Below are 26,442 nucleotides of genomic sequence, written 5' to 3' on the forward strand. Positions count from 1 at the left end.
AGGAAGCCTCTGTCTTTCCTCTTAAACTTTTTATAAGTCAAAACAATGTAGTAGGCTCTATTTTTGTATGCTGAAATGAGACATTTGTAAGTGATATTCTCTCTGTCTGACCCCTTCAGAACTCAAAAATTCTAAAAGTTTTCTGTGTTTCATGGCAAAACAGCTATTTGCTAGGTTCAGTAAGAGTGTGTATTTCCTGTTGCCAGGGCATAACTGGAAACTGGGTATGCAACCAAAGTCTTGCCTGGAGTGTGCTTTTGAGAATGATGCTCATTTAATCAAACATGATCAGATGGTTTTAAAGAACTAAAATTGCCTCTAAGGAGCCAAGGCTTATTGGCAAAACCCTCTTGGGCAAAACTGGCCTCATGCTTGGCCCCATACAGCCTGCCTTAGGCAAGAACAATATTCCAAAAGCAAAAATGCTGTGTATGATATTTAGTATCATCTTATAAGCATATATTTTCTATGTAATTGTCAAGATGTCTATTTTTAGAGAGAGCTTAATTTCCTTGCTGATACTTGTCCACAGTGTTGTTTACTACAAAATGACACTGACAAATAATATCATTTCCATAAATCATCAAGTGTCTGTCTTCCCAAAGGATACTTGAAGGTCTTCCCCTGTGTACACATGCATAAACACTTATAAATCCAAGCAATGCTGACAACACCAGAGGTTCTAGCACAGTCTGTGCTGCTAACTAGTGGGTATCTGTGCAAATCATGTAAACGCTGTGGGCTTCAAGCCCCCTCCTCTGGGAAGAGAAGAATCTGGACTGGGTGGTCTCTTAGCTCTCTCCAGGCTTCATTTTATAATTCCATGGCCACTCCTTTCTTCCACTTAGCTAAAGAGAATTTCATACAATATGACAGTACTTAAGCACAGGTCAGGGCAGGATTTAAAAACTGAAATTAGGTTTTTTATTAAAAATGTTATTTATTTATTTGAGAGACAGAGAGAGAGCAAGCCCAAGTGGGGGGAGGGGCAGAGAGAGAGGAAGAAGCAGACTCTCCACTGAGCAGGAAGCCCAATGCAGGGCTTGATCCCAGAACCGTAGGATCTTGACCTGAGCCGAAGGCAAATGCTTAACCAACTGAGTCACCCAGGCACGAAAGCAAACAGTTAACCAACTGAGTCACCCAGGCACCCCTGAAATTAGATATTTTTTAATGGGACAAGATAAAACATAGCAGAGGCTGAAATAGATTTACATATACTAGTATGGATATATCTCAAAGCATAATGTTGTTTTATAAAGAACTAATTATAGAACATTCTAAACAATGTAATCCCAATCAGCCATTAAAGGTACCAAACAATATATGTATTGCTTGTGGAGATAAACACATAGTTTATATATATAGCTTTTTATATAGATTTTGTTTTTAATTCATGATGTTGATGGCTCCCAGGGAGGGAAGGAAGCAGAGCGACCTCATGGTTTCTCTGTAATGTTTGGGTTTTTAAACTAAAGCAAATATGGTATCACATTCATTTTAGAGAGGCACATCCATAAATATTTAAATGAGTCCATGGATTAATGGTTGCTAAACAGAAGCGTACATCAGAATCAACCAAAGAACTTTTTTAAAATGCAGATCTTTGGTCCTCTCCCCGGTAATTCAAGACCAGTGGGTCTGAAGTAGAACTCAGGCATCTGAATCTTTTTTTTTTTTTTAGATTTATTTATTTATTTATTTATTCATGAGAGACACAGAGAGAGGCAGAGGCACAGGCAGAGGGAGAAGCAGGCTCCCTGCAGGGAGCCCAATGTGGGACCTGATCTCAGGACTCCAGGATCATGCCCTGGGCCAAAGGCAGACTCTCAACCACTGAGCCACCCAGGCGTCCCCATCTGAATCTTTAAAACTATACAAGTGACTCTACTGCACAGTAGCCTATCATACAAAATAGTACTATTTAAATAAAATTGAAAAAAATACACAAATGGTCATAACAGCATTACTCATAATTGCCAAAAAGTGAAAACAGTTCAAGTATTCATCAACCGGCAGGTGGATAAATAAAATGTGGTCTACCCATACAATAGAATATTATTCTGCATAAAAAGGAAGAAGTCCTGATACATACTAGAGAATGAATGAATGAACCTTGACAACATGCGAAGTTAGAGAAGCCAGGCAGAAAGAGGAAAGTGTCGTGTGATTCCATTTATACAAAATGCCGGAAAAAAAATGCCAAGAAGAGGAAAGTCTATATAGAAGAAATTATATTAGTAATTCCTTAGGGCTGGGAGAATGAGAACAGAGGGTAGGGGTAACAGCTAAGGAGTGCTGGGTTCTTTGGGGGGTGACTGATGAAAATGTTTCAAAGTAGATTGTGATGATGGTTGCACATGTCTGTGAATATACTAAAAAGCCATTAACTGCACACTTTCAGTGAGTGAACTTTATGCCATGTGAATTACATCTCACTATAGTGTTTTTAAAAAGACAACCAAAAATTAAACACTTAATTTCATCATATAACTGAGAAATAAATTACATAGAATTAACTGACATAGGGCAAGAACTTAACAGAATACAGAATGATACTTTTTAAAAAGATTGGGGTCATTGAAAATGACAGGCAGTTTCTAGTTATTCATGAGAAATTGAATGCAGATATTTGCCTTGGCTTCTTCCCAGGACCCCACTGACATGGTAATAAAGACATTTTCTTTTAAAGGATAAACTTACAGTAAGGGACAAAAAGAACAGGTGAGAGGTTACTACCTAAAAAGAATGCCCATAAATTTTGAAGGCAGAAAAGGAAACAGTTGAATAATAATTTGAAAAATAATTAGAAAATAATTAGAAAAAAATCTAAGACCTAATATCTTACAAAAAGGAATGTGGGGGATAAGGAGCAGATTTAGATTTCCTCTTCATCCCTGGATGGCAGGGGACTGCCCATTCCTAAATAAGCAGTTTTAGTCTCTGCAGAAGTTGAACCAGTGGGACCCTGGCCTCTTAGCCATGAGGCCAGCTGAGGTGGAGAACCAGAGCCAGGACAAGGGATCTATCTGAGAAGTCCACATCTTGAAAAAGAAGAATTTCCTATCACCCTTTCTGACTTGCTCCCAGAACACAGGCAATAAGATTTACTCCCCACTTACCACCACTGTCTTGAGCTCCTCTATTGCCTCCACCATCACCACCATCATTATCACCATCACCTCCACCATTACCATCACCACCTCCATATCTCCTTCATAACCACCACCACAACCACTACCTCCATCACCTCCACCACCATCATCATCACCCTCACCACCTTCACAATCACCTCTACCAGCACCATCACCTCTACCACCACAATCACCACCTCCACTATTTCCCTCACCATCACCAACACCATTAGAACCATATCCACCAGTATCACCACCATCACTGCCTTCACTATCACCCCCACCATCAGTATTGCCTCCACTACCAACATCATCACCTCCACTATATAGTTCACCATCACTACCGCCACATCCACTACCTCCATCACCTCGACCATCACCAACACCATTACCACCATATCCACCACCATCACCACCTTCACTATCACCTCCACCATCGCCACCACCACCATCACTTCAACTACCTCTACTACCACCTCAGAAAATGGAAGATTCCTTCTCAGAGAAGCTCAGCTAAACCAACAGCAAAAGCTCACAGTCCAAGATCCCTAACAGAAAGCCAACAAGTCAGGGTGCCTGGATGACTCAATCAGTTGAGCATCTATCTGCCTTCAGCTCAGGTCATGATCTCAGGGTCCTGGGATCAAACCCCATGTCGGGCTCCCTGCTCAGTGGGGAATCCGCTTCTCCCTCTGCAGATTCCCCTCACTTGTGTGCACTCTCTCTCTCTCTCTCTCTCAAATAAATAAAGAAAAATCTTTTTTTAAAAAAAGCCAACAAGTCATCTTTAAGTTGTCCCGTGGTAAAGTCTACCACACAGAAAGTCATGACCATGGATTCAACTTTTTAGAACCTTGTTCTTAAAAACAAATATCCCCAGACATCTGAGAAAAATATCTTACATAAAAGTAAAAAGGAAACAGAGAAAGGGGACACAGAGAAACAGAATGCAGAGAGTTGAAGAAACTGTATACAAGGAAAAGCTTATTTAATAAACTCAGAGTTAAGAAAAATTACTTGTATAACAAGAACAAGAAGCTATTTAATAAGGGAGTAGCCCAAAACAAGGAAAGAAAACAAACAACAAACAAAAAAAAAAACTTGAAAGAAGTAAAATATGATAGGGGGAAAAACAGAAAGTGGAGTAGAAAGTGGAAGAAACCTCCCAGAAAAGAGAAAAAGACAAAAACATCCATGTTTTTGAATATGAAAGTGAAGAGATTAGAAAATTGTAGAATTAGTCCAGAGGGTTTAATATTCAAATAAGAGGAATTCTAAAAAGAAAGAAGAAAAGAACATGTGAACTAACAGGAAATGAACCACCACAGAGGTAATACCCCACCCTCACCCTTTCCAGAACCAAAGGGCATGATTTTGCGGATTCCAAGGGCCCAGCAAGCACATAGCACAAATAACAAGGAAAAGACCTCTACCCGGCACCTTATCTTCAAAACAGAAAAAAAAACGATCCTTAAGTCTCCCAGAAATGAGAAAAACAGAAGCACACACAAATAAAAGATCAAGAGACAGGCTGGCATCAGGCTCTGCAAGAGCAACTCTGCAAATCTAGACAGAACCCGGAGCAGCACCTTCACACTTCCCAGATGGACTCCTCCCATTTGTCAGAATTCTGTGCCCGAGCAAACCAGAAAGGAAAGGTGAAGGATGCAGGTTTGAGGTGGGGCCTTCTGAGTGTTGTGATAATCCTTGTGGCACCATCAGACCTTTATGAGATCATATACAATTTGATCAAAGTTAATTTTTAATACTCAAGAAATAATCTTTTCACTAAGAAATGAAAATACACATGGAGTCACAAAGATGCACTTAAGAATTCAGGGCAGCCCTGGTGGCCCAGCGGTTTAGCGCTGCCTTCAGCCCAGGGTGTGACCCTGGAGACCCGGGATCAAGTCCCACGTCAGGCTCCCTGAATGGAGCCTGCTTCTCCCTCTCTCTCTCTTTCTCAATCTCTCTCTCTCTCTGTCATGAATAAATAAAAATAAAATCTTTAAAAAAAAGAAGATAGAAATTCATCAACACCACACTTCCTCTTCATAGCACAATAAAATCAGAAACTAAATTCTAGTGCATCTGGGCTACTCAGTCAGCTAAGCATCTGCCTTCCAATCAGGTCATGATCCCAGGGACCTGGGATCAAGCCCCACATTGGGCTCCCTGCTCAGCAGAGAGCCTGCTTCTCCCTCTCCCTTTGCTCCTCCCCCTGCTTGTTCTCTCTCTCTCTCTCTCTCTCTCTCTCTCTCTTTCTTTCTCTTGCTCTCAAATAAATAAATAAATAAAATATTTAAAAAAAATTTTTTTAAGAAACTAAAATTTAAAATTGAATCTGATGCTCCCAAGAGCAAGGAGATTAAACATGCTCACTGATCTTTGTGTGAAGCTGGTATGCCAGGGTGTGCAGGATAAATATTCCTAGCCCACCAGAGAGAGATTTGGAGGCACATTTCAAGCCCATAAAGACATTCATGCACCTTTGTCTCACTAAAAGCACTACTAGAAATGTATCCTTAAGAAATAGTCCAAAAGAAAGACAACATGTTTCATATCAAGAATACTGTAGAATTCTTTATAATTAAAAAAAAAACATGAGCAACAAATATTCAAAAATATAAGCACAATAAAAAAAATTATGGCACACCAACTTGATAGAATATTCCATGAACTATTTAAATGACTGTTGTGAGGGGATGCCTGGGCAGCTCAACAGTTGAGTGTCTGCCTTCGGCTCAGGGTGTGATCCCCCAGGTCTAGGGATGGAGTCCTGCATCGGGCTCCCCACCGGGAGGCTGCTTCTCCCTCTGCCTATGTCGCTGCCTCTCTCTCTGCATCTCTTATGAATAAATACATTAAATCTTTAAAAAATAAATAAGTGACTGAAAAATAAACGACTGTTGTGAGGCTATCACAGCAGAAATGAGTTTATGATACAATCAGTAAAGATGAAAAAATAAAGGAATAAGAATAAATGAAAATAAATAAAGGAATAAAGTCAATTAGGATACATCCATTTAATGGAGTATTAGGCAAAGGGATCACATGTTCATGAGCATTGTGAAAAACAGCACACCATTACAAGTAAAGAAATGAAGGGAACGTGGTGCCCAGGATCTGCTGCGACTAAGGAGAGGATGCTTCACTGTGACTCCTGGGTAAGAGGGGTCTCTGCCTAAGAATTTGACATATAAAAGGTTAAAGGAAAACTCTCCTTTCTAAGCTTTGCCAGACTACTGTTGACCTGGGATAGAAGTCTTTGTTAAAAAAACAAAAACCAACAAACATAAGGAAACAAAACAAAACAAAAAACCCTACTAGGTCTTCAGCTGTAAAATCTAGACTCTCAAAAAAAAAAATCTAGACTCTCCTTCCACCATCCACTGGCCTGCGGTCTGGAAAGAAGGGACTGAGAAGTAACAGGAATCTGTCCAGAAGGGTGGCAGGGTGTGAGAAAGCAAGGACACCTGGCACAAGCAGAGTAGAGCACCTAGATTCATGACTCAGTTCCAGAATGAACAGGAACTCTTTAAAATGATCAGATGGCATTAAGGAGGTCATGTGATGCGATGAGCACTGGGTGTTATACACAACTGATGAATTATTCAATACTACATCTAAACTAGTAATGTACTACATGTTGGCTAACTGAATTTAAATTAATTAATTTAATTAAGAAATGTGATGCCTCTTAATTAATTAATTAATTAATTAATTAAGCAATCAGATGTTGGGGCACCTAGGTGGCTCAGTTGGTTAGGCATCCAACTGGATTTCAGCTTAGGTCACGATCTCAAGGTCATGAGATCGAGCCCTGCTTTGGGCTCCACAGTGGGTGTGGAGCCTGCTGAAGATTCTCTCTGTCCCTCTCCCTCTGCCTCTCTCCCCAAAATAAAATAATAAAATAAAATGAAATAATATCATCAGATGCTGTCATATTCTCTTGTCCATGGGAAATGCCCCCAGAGATAACTGACCATGTATAATCCCTCCTTCTCATCACCAGATAGTTCTCCTTTGACCCCTGAAGCCTGGCTTCTGTCTACACCTCTCCTCAGAAACTACTTTTGTCACAGCCACCAAGGACCTCCATGTTGTCTGGGCCAATAGTCACTTTTTGTCCTCACTTGATTCATTCTTTCAGAAGCATTGGACCCTCTTCTTTGAAAAATGTTCGTCGTTGGCTGCCTTAATGCCACATGCTCCTAGTCTCCTGCTTCAAAGGCTCTCCATCTTAGCCTCTTCAAGTGACCTCTGCTTATCTACCCAGCTTTAAGCTTGGAGCACCTCCAAGCCTGGGCTCCTCATTGTCAACCCTCTATCAGTATTTTAGCTCTATCCACATGCTAGTAGATTCCACGTGTGCATCTTCAAACAGACCTCAGTGAGACATAGATCAATCTGCAACTACCTCACTTCTTTACTTAGATGTCTCATTCAAACATCCCCCTGTAAATGTGGTCCTCCACCAAAGTGAATGTCTACACCCAACAACTAGAAGCAATCATTCATTCCATCTCCACCCCCACATTCATTCTATCAGCAAGTCTTATCAATTATTCCTCCAAAATAGGCCCTAAAATCACCTACTTCTGTGTAGTTCTATCCCACCACCCTAGTACAAGCTGCCATGACATCTCATCTGTATTACTATGATAGTTTGTACACTTGCAGTTCATTCATCCTATAGTAACCAAAATGAGTTTTCAAGAAGGAAATAAGGTTACTTCTCTGCTTAAACCCCTTACAATGTCTCCACTACACCTAATATAGAATCCAGAGCACCACAATGGCTCACGGGATGCCCACCTGTAGCTCCCATCTCCTGTGATACTTCCACCCCTCACTCCAGCAATGTGGGCTCATGGCAGCTCTTAGAACTTTCCATGCTCTATCCTGCCTCAGGGAATTTTCACTTGTTCTTTCCTTTGCCTGAACTAGTCTTCCCTCCACCCTTTCTTCCAATCTTCAAGACACAAGTGACCTGAGTGTCCCCACCAGGAAATGCACCTTAACACCAAGGCACCATGTCTTAAATGTAATAACTAAACTAACATGACCCAATTAACAAACTCCTATACCAAATAAAACTTCCATACCAAACTCCTATGCCAAATAAAAAAGATTGAATTGCATGTAATAGCCTTTTTTAAACTGTTAACAGAGTGTGTGAAATGTGTTGCATTTAAGATGACCAAAGCCAGAAAGCTATTTCACTAAAAGGGAATATTTTCTTCCCCACATAAAACCACTAACCAACTGTGAAATTTACATGTTACATTCAGAGAAAGAATTGGTGCTAGACCTGCATATGTTAACCTAAGCACTAAGAGGTCCCAAATGGCATTACCTGAAGAATGCTGACATATGAAAGACAGCACAGCCACATGCCTCTGAGACAAACCCATCTCTCTAAGGTAGGATTTTGAGTTGTTTCTCCTACAATGAGAATTAATTTGGACTCAGTCATCACAAATCTCTTTTGAAATGAAGCTGAGTACAAACAAATTAATTAAGAAATAAATGAGTTAAACAAATGTGTACTTGTATCTCTGGAGAGTCATGTGCAAGATTCTTGGGAGAAGTAAGGATACAGTGGCTGGTGCATGGACTGAGCCAGATGGTCTCCATTAGACAAATTCACGATATTGGCTTCATTAGTATAATTCTGTGTTTAAATGACATAATTATACGTAATCAAAGATGAAACAACACCAAAAGGAAAAAAAAAATCTGTTGAGATTTATCTTGTTCTGTGTCTAGATCTTACCTTACTCCTCTCTTAAAAAAAAGCAAATCCAACACATTTTAAACGGAAAGAATTAATATAGGGTAATATATTATTATAAAATTAACCTAGATAAGCTACATGAGAAGTTAATTCATTACAAAATAATTTCAGAAATGCAACCTGGGAACTCAAATCTTTATTTTACATTTTTATTTAGTGTATTTAAGATTATTGAATGCAATGTTTCTTAATCTTGGTATTTATAAGTAAGCAAAACTTATTACAACAAGGTGTAAACAACAAAAAAAATGAAAAGCATAGTTTTAGAACATGCTCTAGTAAAAACCTTGCATTATCTCTATGCATAAGACTTCATTAGAATAAGGAATATATGGGAATCATCTTAATTTAAAGGTCATCACTTATTAAACAGACTTGGATGTTGATTTCTAGCTTCATTTACTCTGACTTCTATGGGGCCCCAAAGGGGTGTTCAAGCTTACCTTTGAGCCTGGAGGAGGAGCCAAACCAAGAAATGAATAAATAATATTCTCTTCTTTTGCAGAGAAGAAAGAGTCAAAATCCTTGAGGAAAAGGGAAAGAATGTTTAAACCCCATTGCACACCTGTGAGCCAGAATATTTACCTAAGTTGGTCTTTTTTATTAGTCATTAAGTTAGAAGCTAACACAAAAGGTTATCCCAGTTTGTTTTGTCAAAGATGACTAACCCCAAAAGTTAAGAAATCTCTAACCATGAACTTTACATTTGTTTTTAATCATTTCACTGTGGAATACAGAGCAATGAGAACTCACACACACACACACACACACACACACACACACACACACACACACACACACACACACACACACACACACCTGTTCATGCTCAGGAACTGCAGACAAGACTCAGATATACAGAGTGAAAAGATTCTCCAAAAGTTTCATATCTTTATCTGGTTTCCTTATAATTTGGCCCTATGATTTGGACCCTGATCAGCTGTGACTAAAACAACACAGGATTTCTCTAATGCTATGTAATAGCTTCTATAGGACAAGACCTATCATCAGACCTTCTGATACTAGCAGCCACAGGATTATGGAGGGTTTACAGTGGCACTTGTTTTGGCAGAGTGGGAAAAACTACCAAGTAAGGTGAAACATGGTAGCTGATTAAAATCTGGAGCTCAGGGATCCCTGGGTGGCGCAGCGGTTTGGCGCCTGCCTTTGGCCCGGGGCGCGATCCTGGAGACCTGGGATCGAATCCCACGTCAGGCTCCCGGTGCATGGAGCCTGCTTCTCCCTCTGCCTGTGTCTCTGCTTCTCTCTCTCTCTCTCACTGTGTGCCTATCATAAATAAATAAAATTTTAAAAAATTTAAAAAAAAAATCTGGAGCTCAGTAAAGCTGTATCCACCCTGCCACAAGCTCACCCAGGGGTCCATCCCTAAATCCACACTTCAGTAGTGTGGTTGTCAATAGCTCAGAAAAGTTTCATTTCATATAATTAAAACATAGGAAATATTCACCAGACTACTTCATGAATGCCAATCTTGTTCATCAAGGAGCGATCAGTTTCTTCACACACCGAGGGTGGTGTGTCTGGCCCAGCTTGACAGACAGCACTCAAACTTAGTCATCTAACTGCCCTCTACTCTTATGTGTGTTAAGAAGCTTAAAACCAAATACAAGCCACTGACATTGGGGAAAAAATGTCATGTATTCTTGTGTGTCAATCTTATCCAAACCTTTATTTTCCTACCCATTGCTCAGATTTTCTCAGTGGTTAATTGTATTCTTTTATGTTGAATGCATTTTTTGTAAGCTTCCCCAAATCTTAGTTGAAGAAAATAGAGCATCAAGAGCAAGTAATCCTTTGGTATTGATTCCTGGAGCGTGCACTGGCTAGATGTTGTTAACAATTACATGATAGAGGGGTGCCTGGGTGGCTCAGTCAATTGAGCATCCAACTCTGGATTTCAGGTCAGGTCATGATCTCAGGGTTGTAGGATTGAGCTCCACATCAGGCCCCATACCTTGTGAGGAGTCTGCTTGAGATTCTCTCTCCCTGTGCCCTCCCTTCCACCCTGCTCATATACTTTCTCTCTCTAAAACAAATAAATAATTATTTTTTAAAAGATTACATGATAGAACACATTAGTAGAGAGTAGGTGAAATATAAGGTGAACTTATTCTATTTTTTAAAAAATTCTATAAACATCTGTAACTTCTCTGGTTGGCCAGCTTTAGAAGCTTTCAAGTCAAGAAAGGTTTTCTTATTGAGTGAATTGTCTTTTGCTTCAACTTAGATCCAAATAACATCTTTTTTTCTTTCTTTCTTTTTTTAGGTCCAAATGGCTTCTCTAATTTCTCTAATTTGACTCAGCAACAATTTGTCATTATTTTTGACTTGACACTAACAAATAGAAACAGAAAATAATGAGTATAAAATGTTTTTTCAACTTCCAGTCATGTTAGTGTAGCAGATTAGATGCCCTGAAACACTATCTCAAAAAAAAATTTTTTTTAAGAAGCCAGAATAAGAAAAGTCTAGATACATTGCTGAGCTGATACAAAAGGAAAGATTATTGCCAGGTGAGACCAGGCCTTCTAAGAATAAGCACATACCAAGGCTGAATTCCTGACAAAACCAGTAGATCTTTTATGCCCACTTTGATGCCATGGAGAGTAAAGGCTGGAGTGGATAAAGCCTAGAACTCATGGTAAGGAATTTTATAAAAGGACAGCAGTGAGGGAGGGAGTAAAAGAGGCAGGCAGAAGGAGGAAAGAAAAAGCTTCCCCAGGAAAAGAATGACAATTAGACTGACAACTGGCTTCTTAACAGCAACAAAGAAGTTGGAAGAAAGTGAAATAATAATTTCAATGTCTTTAGAAAAAGCAATTATCAATCCAGAATTTTAGACTCAGTGAAACTATTTTTTTCAGTGAAACTATTTTTGGACATGAGGATAGAATAGACATTTTTCTGGAAAAAATATTTTTGAACAAAAATTTGGAGAATTTATCACCAATAAACACTCACTTAAAGAAACTTTTATAGGCTATATTAGACCAAAGGAAAGTGATTCCAGATGTATTATCTACAATGCAAGAAGAAATAATGAGCAAATATATTAATAAATATGTGCACAAATCTAAACTGAAACAAGTATTGACTGTGAAAACAATAATTAAAAGTGTCTAATTTATGTGGTGCAATGATGGCCAACAAACAAAAGTACTAAAAAATCAAAACACATGTAAATAGGGAAGTGGTGATTAAAGTATGAAGGCTCTTTTAATGTTTGGCACACACACAGTTGTACTTGTTGTTATTGCTCTTTAAGCTCTGTATTTTTATCACATGACACATTTCATACTAAGTTTTTAATGATGTGAAATAGCTTGTCCAGTAACCTCTGTGTGCGGAGAGTGCCCTGCTCCCCCCCACCCCAAACTGGGCTTGCATCCTGCCTCCTTTGCAACCCTGAGGATACTTTCCTGTGCTCAATGGCCAAGGTCCCCTTTGGTTGTGTTCAGGCCCAGGCAGGCACCCAGCTCTTACCTGGGCTAAAATGCACAGAGTCCAACTGGGAATTGACAGACATGTCTGCTACTTCCAGTTAGCATTCCTCTGCCAGGCGGGTAACCTGGCCTCCACTGCGCCTGGCTTCCCATCGGGTGTCTCTTTTCTCTAGCTAACAGTTGTCTGCCACACCCTGGTATAATATCTTCATCTGTTCTGCAAAGAGCAGCAGGAGTTCACACTGGCAGAGATGATGGTACTCAGAACTATCCTTGACATCCAGTCCTCTTACTGCCCTAGTGCAAAAAGTCCACTGCTTGTCCTTGAGGTTCCCTCTACCTACCACCATCATCAGGTGTGGCATATGGGTGACCATTCAAGATGAGACTAGTGATTCAATATAAATAATAATTATTCTTACAGTAAACATTTCAATCTCATGGAAAGACACACTGACTGGCCATCCAGATTTATACCATTTTAAGCCTGACATAGCCTTGGGAACCTTTGAGTCTCCGTTTAAAATCTGAAGCTACAATACAAATGACTATTTTTAACTACTTTCTTGGAACAAAGCCCTCTGTCTCATTAATCCCCTTTTGCTAAGAGTGTCCACAGACTGCAGAAAAGCAAATTTAGCCAAGTTGCTCATAAGATAAACTACTAATACCTCTCTGAAGGCAGAATTGAAAAGAATTAATATTAATAGTTAAACATAAAACGATTTATAGGCTCAGGGCACCTGGGTAGCTCACTCAATTAAGCATCTTGATTTTGGCTTAGGTCATGATCTCAGGGTCCTGGGATCAAACACTGTATCAGGCTCTGAGCTCAGCAGGGAGTCTGTTTGAATCTCTCTCTCTCTCTTCTCTCCCTCTGCCCCTCCCCCTGGTGGTACATGCATGCACTCTCTCTCTCTCAATAAATTAAAAAATTTTTTAAATAATAATAATAATTTTCAGGTTCCTTTCATTAAATCCATATTATATGACATAAAATATTATACACATATACATATGTATAAAATAGTATATAAAATATTATAAAATAATATTCAAATATTCTATTATAATATAATATGTACTGAAATATTACAAATACATATTCAAATATTACAATATAATCTTTTTTAAAAGTAGAAGTTTTTTCCCTAGGAAAGAGGAAACTTTTCGTTTTCTTTCACAACTAAATGAAAAAAATCATAGATCAAAATAGGATAAGAAATGCCCTCAAGGTTTTCTTTTCATAGCAAAAATCAATTGCAGAACTTTTACCCTAAGAGTTAACATAGATTGAAAGCTACATAGTTCAATATTTTCTCTACTATAACTAACCTTAATTTAAAAGGATGGTTAAGGAATCCCTGGTTGGCTCAGTGGTTGAGTGCCTGCCTTCAGCCCAGGGTGTGATCCTGGAGTCCCGGGATCGAGTCCCACACTGGGCTCCCTGCATGGACCCTGCTTCTCCCTCTGCCTCTCTCTGTGTCTCTCATGAATACATAAATAAAATCTTTAAAAAATAAAACAAAAAATAATAGGATGGTTAAAATAAACAAAAGTAAGAGATTTAAAATACTGCTTTCACTGGAAAAGTACTAGAAGAAAAAATGAAATTATTCTTTTGATAATTTTAGAGTGCAGAAAGCTTTTATAAACAAGACTCAGGATCAGGAACCATAAAGAAAAAAGATAGATGAATTGTCTTCATAAAAAATGTTTAAGTTCTGCATTCCAAAATATATCACTTTAAAAAGTCAAAAGAGAAAAAAAAATAAAAATAAAAAATAAAAAAAATAAAAAGTCAAAAGAGAAAAAATATGGGAAAAAATCACAACATCTATGGTAGTAAAAGGGCTACTTTCCTTCACAAATGAAGGGATCAAACACTGTATTTTCTGAAGGTCAAACAAGAAATTGCCAACATTAGTCAAAGCAGGACTAACTACATAATTTGTGAGGTCCCCATGCAAAAATGAAATATGGGGTCCCTTTTTCAAAAACTATGGTGGATTTCAAGACAGCAGGGCATTGGACCTACTTTCCTTCACAAATGAAGGCTTTTACAAACCAATAAATATTATCTGTAACCCAACAGAAAAATAGCAAGTCATGGGGGGGGGGGAAAGATAGCTTATAAACATGGGAAAAGGGCAGCCTGGGGGGCTCAGCAGTTTAGCACGACCTTCAGCCCAGGGCCTGATCCTGGAGACCTGGGATCAAGTCCCAAGTGGGGCTCCCTGCATGGAGCCTGCTTCTCCCTCTGCCTGTGTCTCTGCCTCTCTCTCTCTCTCTCTCTCATTAATAAATAAATAAAACCTTCAAAAAATAGGAAAAAATGTTCAGCCTCTTTCACATAGATAGAAATCCAAGTCAAAGCAGTGAGAATATATTTTTCATCCAATAAATTGGCAAAGATCCAAAGGTTTGTATAAAGAATGTTGTCAAAGTCACAGGGAGTTCAACTAGCCACTCGCAGATTAGGTTGGTGGAAAGAAAAGCTGGCACAAGTGCAATACAAGGCCAAGTGCCAATATCTTCTGTAATGAAAAGTGCATACATGCTTCAACTCAGCACATCTTCCAGGAATTTATCCTACATACATATATTCATTCTGAATACAAGGATCTGTGTGTATAAAGAGATTTCTTGCAGCATTGTTGGTATGCTGTTTCCCAAATGTTCCCCACTAGAGGACTGTGTTGATAAATATGTCACATATGACGCAGCATTTTGCAGCTATTAAAATAAGGAACATGTGCAGTTATACAATGATCTCTGAGATGTGGTTATTAGCTAACAAAAATCAAATGTGCATAGCACACTCACATTTTCAGGTGATATACTATGTATTTATATAATGTATACTATATTAGGGATACACAGAAAATTTCTGAAGGTCAAACAAGAAATTGCCAACATTAGTCAAAGCAGGACTGACTACATAATTTGTGAGGTCCCCATGCAAAAATGAAACATGGGGTCCCTTTTTCAAAAACTATGGTGGATTTCAAGACAGCAGGGCATTGGACCAAGCAGAAAGCTCTCTTAAGCATGGGGTCGGCAGGATTTCCCCGATCACACAGTTCCAGTGAAGCCAGTCCTCTCAGGGAAAGGAACTAGAGTCACAGGAGTCTTACATGGGAGGGAGAGTAATTTTTACTGGAGACAATTTTTGAACCATTTAAAATTTTCAGTGTGCACATATAAGGACTGAGCTAAGCCTCTGAAGAATGCTAAAACACCTATGTATATCTATACAGCCCTGTGCTGGGTTGAATAACATTCCCCCCAAATCCATGTCCATCCAGAATGTCAGAAAGCAACCTTATATGGAAATAGGATAGTTACAGATGTAATTAGTTACAATTAGGTCACACTGGAATGGGGTGAGCCCTATTCCAATGACTATTGTCCTTTAAGAAGGCCAAGTGAAAACAGAGAGAGAGACAAAGAGAACACAAGGAGAGATAGAGATTGAGGTGGAAGAGATAGATCTGCAAGCCAGGGAACACCAAAGGTTGTTGGCAATCACCAGAAGCTAAGAAAAAGGCATGGAACAGATTTTCCCTCATAGCCTCCAGAAGAAACCAACCCCACTGACATCTTGCTTTCAGACTTCTGGCCTTCAGAACTGTGCAAGAGTACATTTCTGTTATTTTAAGGCACTGAATTAGTCAACTTGGGTCACATAACAAAATGCCATGGGCTGGGGGCAGGGGGTGACTGAAACAACAGAAATGTATCATCTCACAGCTCTCAGGAGGCCGAAGGTCCAAGACCAGGGTGCCAGTACAGTTGGATTCTGGCGAGGACAGACAGATGCCTTCTGGCGGTGTGCTCACAAGGTGGAGAGGGATCTCTCTCTCTCTCTCTTTTTTCCTCTTTCATTTAAGAGCACTTATCCCATCACAAAGGCCCCATCATCATAACCTCATCTAAGCTGATCACTTCCCAAAGGCCTTATCTCCAAATATCATCACCATTCAACATATGAATTTGGGAGGAGGGGGGCACAAACATATAGCCCATAACAGCCACCATGTTTGTGATGCTTCATTAGTTACATCAGTCCTACAAAACTGATACAAACCTCCAATAACCAAACACTCTGTGCTTCAAATCAGAGGCAGGCCCAAAAGCTTTCCAGTAAATGGGCAGATAGAAAATACTTTTGGCTTTGGAGGTCATATGGTCTCTGTTGCAACTACTCAGCTCTGCCATTGTGCAAAATCAGCCACAGGTGATAGGTGAATGAATTCATGTGGATGTGTTCCAGTAAAATTTTACTTACTAAAACAGGTAGCTACAGGCATTGGCCTTTAGGCTTTAATTGAACCATACCTGCTTTAGATGAGAAACATAATAATAAAGAGGAGCTAACCTAAAAAAAAAAAAAAACAAACAAACAAACAAACAAACAAAAACAGCAGTTGTGCTGATTACTGCATCTTAAAGATGACCTAGAAGGCTTAGATGATCCCTAAGATAACCTCCAGTTCTTGTGCTCTGAAGTCCTTTGAGTTTTTGAATGTTTCTTTTCAACAATTTGATTTACTAACCAGGATTGTAAACTCTAGGGGAAAAAGTGATTTTCAGGTTAAATGAACTATTAAATGTATGAAGTAAATTGCTGCTGTAATCAAAATGTCCAGAACAGTTTTTAAAGTATCTAGATAAATTTACACAAATTTATCTTATAACTCTATTAAGATTTTCCTTCTGTAAATCATTCTTTATAAAAGTGAAAGCCTACCCTATGTCTGCCTGGGTTCATGGATGTGTACATCATAAGGCTGATCAGAATTCTCTTCCAGCTAAAAGTATACTTTCTTTGAACAAGTGACCTCAACTCTTCAAAATGAAATAAGGGAATTAAAATAATCCTAAGAATTCCCAAATCACCATTTTATTGTTTCTATCCTTTTGTAAATTTTTATATTGATGACTCATGGTGGATCTACCATCCAGGTATTGGTATAATAGATCATGTCCTGAAAACTATCAACAAGTTCAAATGCTGCCTCCAAATTAACCTGATTTTCTTAGATTTATTTCTTCCTTTTAGAAAGAGGGGGGGGGGCATCCCTGGGTGGTGCAGTGGTTTGGCGCCTGTCTTTAGCCCAGGGCGCGATCCTGGAGACCCGGGATCGAGTCCCACATCGGGCTCCCGGTGCATGGAGCCTGCTTCTCCCTCTGCCTGTGTCTCTGCCTCTCTCTCTCTCTCTCTCTCTCTCTGTGTGTGTGTGAGACTATCATAAATAAATAAATAAATAAATAAATAAATAAATAAATAAATAAATAAGAAAAGAGAGAGAGAGAGAGAGAGAGACAATGAGGGCAGAGAGAGAATCTCAAGTAGACTCCCTACTCAGTGTGGAGCTAAATACAGGGCTGGATCTCATGACTCTGAGATCACTGCCTGAGCCGAAATCAAGAGTCAGATGCTCAATAGACTGAGCCACCCAGGTGCCTCCAAGTTAATCTGCTTTAAACAATTTCTGATAAACACACATGCAGAAGAATTTTCCAAGAAACTGAATACTCACCCCACAATACTGCTCTTCATTGAAGATCTGGGGGGGCAAAGGGATTCCATTTTGAGGTTTTTTCTCTCCAGGGACATTCTCTCTCATCCACTTCCTATTGTCTTCATCTCCAGCAATGTCTAATTCCTTAAAGTCGATCTTATTAGCTTCCAAAAAGCCCACTACTTCTTGCTGTTTCTTCCTAATCTGATCAAGAATAGAAAAAGGTTATTATTAAACTAGGTTTATTTTTTTAATGTTTTACTTATATTTATATAAATTAAATCCTTTCTCCAACTATACTATATAACAAAAATAATCTTGCTAATATTTAAACAAGGAAAGTGATGAAGTCACACCTCTTCATTATAAAGACTCAATGGAGTGATTGTTAAAATTCTAAAATTTTAATTCCACCAATGTTTCAATCATGATATAATCAACTTAATAAGAATAGAGATGCCCTCATCATAGCTTTTACTTGAGGTCTTTGACGTGCTTTTAAATTCTTTTTTTCTTTTAAGATTTTTATTTACTTATTCGAGAGAGAGAGAGAGAGAGAGAGAGAGAGAGAGAGAGAGAGGCAAAGACACAGGCAGAGGGAGAAGCAGGCTCCATGTAGGGAGCCTGATGTGGGACTCAATCCCAGGACTCCAGGATAACGCCCTGGGCCAAAGGTAGGGGCTTAACCATTGAGCCACCCAGGGATCTCCTCTCTTAAGCTTTAATGCCAAAAAATAAATAAGGATTGGTAATGAAGAAAAGGGGGGATTGGAAGAATAGCAAGAAGGAAAGGGAGAAAAGACAATTCACTACAAAACTCAAATACCAAGTACATCCAACTAAAAAGAGCTCCACTCACAGTTATGAAAATGGGCACATTGAACAAAAGTGGCTTTACAAATAATATAAGAGATTGGTAAGCCCACTTAAAATGAGTGAAAGGGGAAAGGACAGAGGAAAATCCAGAAAAAGCCAGTGGCTGTGTCTCCCAGCTCACAAAAACAAAAACAAAACAAAACAAAAACCTGTTCTCCCTTGGATTTCTCCTTTCCACCTGAGAGACAACTCTTTGTGCCCATCTCCCTAATTGAGGCTCTTGTCTACCAGCCACCATTGCTCAGGAAAGTGGCCCTCTTCACAGCTCAGACCTCTGTCCCCAGAGACAATTACAACCATTTTCTTGTTTCAAAGAATCCACTTCCAGAATGCACAATGCCTTTTTTCATACACCCTAGTAAACAACTTGGAGCACACTCTGTGGACTCCACTAGGAGCCTCTGGGAGAGAGGTCCAGAGTGGTCAACCCAACAGTCAATCAACACTTATTTATCCACTCTACTCTGCACAAAACAGTATACCAAATTCTTCATGTGGAAAAAAAAAATGTGAAGAACTCTCTTTAAAAAGGGGGGGAGGTGCCTGGGTGGCTCAGTCAACTGGGCATCTGCCTTCAGCTCGGGTCACAATCTCAGGGTCCTGAGATAGAGCCCCACATCCTGCTCCCCGCTCCCTGCCCAGCGGGGAGTCTGCTTCTCCCTCTGCCCCTCCCCACTGCTCTCCTGCTTATTCTCTCTCTCTCTCTCTCTCTCTCTCTCTCTGTCAAATAAATTAAATCTTAGAAAAATTTAAAAATTTTTAAAATTCAAAGAACTCATTTGTACATTCTAGTCTGAACATGCTGAAAATAATCAAGAGGCAAAAGAAGTCATTGCTTAAAAATAAGAGTAAAATTTTAAGTATTTTCTTTGACATAAAAATATTGAATATCTTAACTTGTTAACTCCTCTGCATACAATATTTTCTCATATCAAAACAAGTCACTAAAAATGCTTAACAGAGCATGAGGCCCCCTGTCATTCTCTTGTAACTCATTTATCAGCAGAGGTACCAGAATTTGAAAAATTTGTTTTATAACAAATGTTATAAAAGGCCTGTTCCAAACCTAAAGCCTAGCCTCAAACCATCTTTGGATCAAAACCAATTCCTTTTGTAGATTTGTATACCAAATACATATAATATATTTTTTATTCATTTTTACCAAAATTAAGGAGTTTATTAGTGATTCATGTGTAGAGTATTTCCTTCTTAATATAAGGAAAAAATAAAGCACACATGGATGCTTAAGCTCTGGAAGCAAATCACCACCCAAACCAAATTCTATATAACTTGGTTTGGGTGGTGATCCGATTGTATATATTATATTAATTATAAATGAATTTAAATAACTTTCTAATTTTCTACAAGTAAATATAAATTGCATATAAAAGTGAATATATGTTATGTACCCACATATGTATTAATGGTAATCACACATTTACTTTTTAATTAACATTTGCTCCATCAACATAACAAAGATAATTCGACTAAAAGCATTAGATGAATAAATTGAAGGCTGCTGTTAGCTACAATACAACACCTAATCAGCAAGATTCAGTTTGGGGCAAGCATGTACAAAAATAAAAATAAAAGTCATACAGATAGGTGTGGGGTGACGGAATTTCCCTTAAGCTTCTGGCACAAGCACTCTGGCACATTCCTGAGTGTCACATATATCAGAAGCAAAGGAGGAGCTCAGATTTCTCCACCATGTGCCCTCCCCTAAATCTAGGCTGGTGTACCTTCTGCTTTTCCCCACCAAAACTGTGCTCCAAATTCCATAGCTTCACAGCTGAATTTCTGAATATTACAAAATCCCATCAGACCTGATGACAGGTTGTTGGAATTAAATTACTATTTTAATTAATCATGTTTTCTATACCTACTTTCCAACTTGTCCACAATTATCCATGCCACTCTATAAACTACTTTTTCCTTTGGCTATTTCCAGAGATAACTTTGCTGTTTGAAGAGTAGAGATGTCTTTGTTTTACGCAGGTTTACTTTTGATTAAAGTAACATCTTTTATTCTTTAATTCTTTGATTAAAAGTAACATCTTTTATTCTGTTCAAAATCCTGTCTTCCTTCCTTCTCAGGTACCCTCCCAGGAACCCAAATCAGCCTGGCTGAGGTCCACTGCCACCTCACCAATGTTATTTCCACCTCTATTAATCATGCCTCAGGACTTGAGGTTAAATAAAAGGGTTTCATTTTATTCCAAGATTTCTGAGCAGATGAAAAACAGTTCCCAAAATCCTGACTTGTGTTTCTTTGGTTAGAAAATCAAAGAGAAATAGAGAAAATGGGATGGGAAGATCTGTCTGCTGTTATTTCTTGCAAGACAAGCAATTGCATCTGCAGGAACTTAATGGAATGTTAGGTGCATGATCTTGTGTTAAGTGCTATTTCTCAGCCTCTCACTCAAAAGAGAGAGAGAAGAAAAATTTGTCCCTCTATCCTCCCCAAACACCAGTACTTTAAACTGGGTTAAATGCATCATTCATCTGGTTGTCTGGAGCACCCGAGTTCTGCCTGGGGCTGGAGAAGGGTCTTAGGATGAGCCCAGAGAAGGGGAGAGGGGAGCAGGGAGTACATGAGTTCACCTGGTGGCATGGATGCCTCTGCCTACACTCTGGTGGCCACCTTGAGTGTGGCCCTTTCTCCCACAGTCCTCCCTCCTATTCAAGGAGCTCCACAGACCTTCACATGCAAAGTGCAGCTCTTCTCCATGTGGCCTCCTCAGCTGACCACCAGAGACATCAGCTCCCAGAGGGCATCTCCCTCTATAGCCCCTGGGAGAGGAGCATGCACAGCACCCAGTGGTTCTCACCACAGATACCCTCTCAGCCCACATCCTACCACTTCTCCTCTTTTTACAGCACCATGGCATTGCTGGCTCCCCAGGCTATACCTTCTTTCTAGGCAGCCCCACTAGAGGATCTGGGGTCCCTGGGGTCTGGGTCATTTGGAGCCTTTGGGACTTCTGAAAACAGAGGCTCAGAGAGCTCTGTTTTCCTATCTTGTTATATTTACTTTTAAGAAAGTGTTGTTTTCCTGAAGTCACCAGCCACTCTTGATTACTGGAATGTATCAGAGTGATCTTTGAGTCACTTGCTTGGCATCTCCTTTTTTTTTTTTTTTTTGTCTTATACAGTTAGGTCCCTGCACTTAGTGAAAAACTGCATTTGAGCAGAGGTGACCTGCATTTCCCGCCCTGGCTCAGAAGGCTGCTGTCTGAGCAGCGATCCACTCTTGAATTGCCTCATCTGCCAAACTGGTAAAGCGGCACCCTCCTCAGATTCTGGTGAGAACCAAGGAACATGACGTGTGGAAGAGCATTTTGGATGAGGTGAGAGCCTCTGACTCATCCTGGTTCCCAAGCCAGGTTAAGTACTCTGATCATCATTTTAAAATAACAAAGCTAAGGCACCATTAAACTAAGGAATTTTCCAAGATCTACACCCAGATCCATCTTGTTCAAGATGGAGTTTTTGCTCAAGGGCTGAGGCTTTGCCCCCTATATTTACACTCAAGCCAGGCTGAAAAAAAATGATTGAGAAACCCAGGAGCCACACCATCAGGATCTGTCCTTGAAGATCATGGTTCCAGGGGCTGTGCATCTTGAAGAGAGTGAGGACTGTCCTCTCTCCCTTTGTTCCCCAGCCTACTGTAGCACAGGCCTTTGGGACAACACAGATCTGCTCCCACTCCCAAGGTCTCTTCACCATGTTCCTCCGTAAAGCAGTAAAACATGTGACAGCGCCTTATCATCAACTGTTTAGAGATGTGACACACAGCTGCATATGTGTAAGCCCTCATAAAGAGGTATTTCCTTTTCATTTATTTAATTCATCCCATAGAAGTCATATGCCCTGGCTAATTAAGTTGCAGGCAAGAATCCATTTTTAAAGTAAGGAGACTGAAGAAACAAGCAGTAAAGCATTTGCAGACTGATGACCCCACACACTGGCAGGTGCCCTGGGGTTCTCCTGCAAAGAAGCTTCTGTGTGAAATCTCCCCACTCAGGAAAAATCATTAGCACTTATAATATGGGAATAATCAGTTTTCATTCTTTAGGATAAGACAGAAATTATTCCACTTATGTGGCTTGGGACAATTCTTCTGAAACATAATCCAGACTCACATATACTAATATTAACTAATAATTAGAACAACTACATAATACTGATTAACATTAACTAACATTAGCTAATAATTATAATACCTAATAGTTATAACAATCATAATATTAAGTAGCCATATGTAATAATTATAAAATTAATGAATAATTATAATATGTATTAAGCACTGATTGAGCACTTGACACTATGTAAGGTACTCCATGCTTATTTCCTAAATCCTCAAGAGGATTTAGGAATAAGACGCCATGAGATGAGTACTATTTTTATCCTCATTTTACAGATAAGGAAATTGAGGCTCAGCAAGGTGAAATAACTTTCCCAAGGTCAAACAACTCCAAGTGGCAACAAAACATTTGCTTAGGGAACCAGAATTAATGTGGCTTTTCCAGGACTCTGGAGTGAACAGTTCCTCTCCAGACCCTTTGAGGCTAACTCAATCATACACCCAAACTTCAAGAATATAAGACACCACACCAAATCAAATTCCAACAAAAAATATACAAAAAAAAAAAGATAAGATACCAAATAATCCTAACAGAACCCCAAGTTTGTTCACTGTCTGTGGAAGGATGCATAGGGCACTTAGACCTGGCCTATAGAACATGTAGAAGGTTGGCAGGTCAGTGGTAAAAGTTTCCATCAATGAGCATCAATAGCATATTGAAAGCCCACTAAAGCCATTTTATTCAATTAAAAAAATCATTTTTTAATCTAATAATCTGAAAATGTGCTCTTCGTGGATCAATTAAAAGTTTCTGAGGTCATCAACAGCCACAAAAGATTTTGTGGTTTTACATCTGGAATTTACTCTCATCTGTTTCTGTTAAAAGATGCTCCACAGATACTAAGCAGTTGCTGATGGATTGTGTTCAGAGGAACAACCAGCCTCTTCTCTCTTGTTCTCTTCTTGCCCTCTGGAAAATGCGTGAACTTTCAGGACTGTGGGGGACGGGGGGCATTCAAGAGCCAGCGCTGGGGCTGCTCGCGGCCAGCTGCTGGCCGAGGGTATCATCCTGGCTGAGTGAAATCCAAGCTGCAGGATGGCCCAGGAACCAGATATAAAAGGAAACAGCCCCCTTGCTGGCATCCAACACTCAGGACTGATAAAACAGCTTCTCCCCCACCACAGCCCCCTCAATGCTCAAATGCTCATTGAAATGTCAGTCTCGGATAGACACAGAAGAATCAAACCTAAGATCAAAGCCTGAATCATTGCCAAGGAAAATTGGCTCCTTCTATCATCCTTGTTTCTTCAGGCAGGTCTATCCTGCACAGAATGAAGGCAGGAACTGGAGGGGTGACTCTGAGCCCGGTTCCAGAGAAATCAGATGCACAGTGTTATGGGGTGGGCTCTTAGTACCTATTTTTGGTCCGTTTGAATTCCTAGAGGGTTTAAAACTGTGGCCTTAGAGATGTTTGCTCTTGTCACTGTGACATCATTTTCCCGAAATAATACGATTACACATGCTAACTTTACACTTTTGGTATGGTTGCATCGCACACGCAAGTAAAATTGAGCCTTGTACAACACAGCTTTAAACTACATGGGTCCACCTATATGCAGATTTTTTTTTCTATAAATACAGAAATTGCTTTAAATGTTATTTTCTCTTCCTCATGATTTTAATAATATTTTCTCTTCTCTAGCTTACTTATTGTAAGAATACAGGTTATATTACATAGAACTTAAAGAATATGTGTTAATCGACTGTTTATGTTGTCATTAAATCTTCTGGTCAACAGTGGTCCATTAGTGAATTTTGGGGGAGTTAGAAGTTGTACATGGATTTTTGACTCTGGAGGTGTCAGTACCCTTAAGCAACCACCCCACCACCACCACCATTGTTCAAGGGTCAACTGTAATTACACCCAGGAGTCTGGTTCATCACGGCCCTGTTACACAAAGTGTCATGTATTTGCAACTTTAAGTTAGTCTAAGTCTTACAGAATGATTGGCAGAAACATTGCACCCCACCAAAAAAAAAACAAAAAACAAAAAACAAAAACAAAAACAAAAAAACCTTTGATTCTATAATATATGCAAACACAACACGACACAAATCACATGTTAAAAATTCTAGTATCAAACACGCCCCCTTCCTGGAATCCCTTTCACACCCAGCTGGCCCGGATCACTCATTTTACACACTTCTCCAGCACGGTTAAAGCGAACGCAGAAAGCAAAGGCACGCGGGCTGACTGCAGAGCCACGGCTGACTTGCACACTCCTCATAAAAGAAAGCTCAGGCCAACGCTGGGCCACGGCCGCTGCTTCTGCCTCCCCGTCTGAGTTGCTCAGAAAGTACGACAGGAAGAAAGCCCCGCGGATTCCATCAGACACCTACCGCTATCGAACCAGAAGATGTGGCAACAAACACTTTGATAACCATTTTGACAGTCGGAAAGAGGGCTCCCCCCTACACACCCCCGTGAGGGAACGCGGCGCCAGACGGATCCCGACCGCGGCCCGGCCGAGCAGGTAGCAGGTGCCAGGTGCAGGTGCAGGTGCAGGTGCCAGGTGCGAGCTGGCGGCCGCCCAGCGCCGTCTGAGCCCCTGCGCCTCCCTCCGCAACTTAAGCCCTGCGCCTGCCCCAGCGGCGCGGGCAGCGCGGACTTCCCAGGCCATTGGCCCGGGACGAGGGGGATCCGCCAGGCGGAGACGGGATTGGTTGATAAAAGCGGCCACTGACTTTGAACGCCCGACAACAGCCCCTACAAGGCCAGGCTGCGCCGCGCACCAATCAGGCCGCCGCGCACCAACCAGGCCGCCGCGCACCAACCAGGCCGCCGCGCACCAACCCCGCGCGCCCAGGCGCAGGGAAGGCCCAGGAGACCCCCGCTTCGTCCCCGAGGACGCCGTGAATGCGAGGCTTTCTGCAAACAGACTGCAAGCGTCCGCAATAAGCCACACGGGCCTTGAAATAAGCAAAGGCTTCCTGCACTTTCAAGTTTTCCGACCCGTTTAAAAAAAAAAAAAAATTCGGTGAACTCTTATACAATAGATGCCTTTTGTGCGTGGCCCGTTTCCAGTTTTCTCCCCTTACCACCTGTTTCTCCTAAAGAACAGAAGCTGACAGGCCGCAGACGTGTAAGGTTTCACTGACATCCCAGACAAGGCGGAGCGGCAGAGGCGGGCTGTCAGCAGGGATGAGTTCAACAAGTTAAATGTCTTCACTCTTTCAGAGACGTTGGGAGAAAACAAATGTCTGTAACAGTCTCTCTTATTTATGCAGATCATTAAATCCAGTAAAAAGCCCAAATGCTACCGCCCATTTTTCTAATGGGTTTCAAAATCAAGCTCAAGGACATGAGATGAAGTTACCAGGGGGGTTATTTACTCCTCCTAGTTAACAGTCTCTTTTGTTTCTCACTTTCTCGCTGTCTTTCCCTCTCCCTGCTTCCCTCTCTCACTTTCTTTTTTTTTTTTTTTTCTCAAGCCCCTGCTACTCCCGAAGGAGGTGGTTGGTACTGCCATGCTGGAGCGACGAGGGGTCTGT

General features: G+C 40.3%; 1 protein-coding gene across 1 annotated transcript in view; it reads right to left on the bottom strand.

The window, feature by feature from the left end:
- Window positions 1–25,502, bottom strand: part of LOC121479410 (SH3 domain-binding glutamic acid-rich protein-like) — a 59,087-nt gene extending 33,585 nt beyond the window's left edge. The window contains exons 1-3 of the mRNA XM_041734950.1: window positions 25,291–25,502; window positions 17,945–18,130; window positions 9,378–9,458 (exon numbers count right to left, since the gene is read on the bottom strand). Coding sequence (XP_041590884.1) covers window positions 9,378–9,458; window positions 17,945–18,130; window positions 25,291–25,335 — 312 coding nt within the window. The 5' untranslated portion in view covers window positions 25,336–25,502. The remainder of the gene's footprint in view (window positions 1–9,377; window positions 9,459–17,944; window positions 18,131–25,290) is intronic.
- Window positions 25,503–26,442: the final 940 nt, after the last annotated feature.

This window comes from Vulpes lagopus, chromosome 20, assembly GCF_018345385.1.
Source record: "Vulpes lagopus strain Blue_001 chromosome 20, ASM1834538v1, whole genome shotgun sequence".
In the NCBI taxonomy this organism is placed as follows: Eukaryota; Metazoa; Chordata; class Mammalia; order Carnivora; family Canidae; genus Vulpes; species Vulpes lagopus.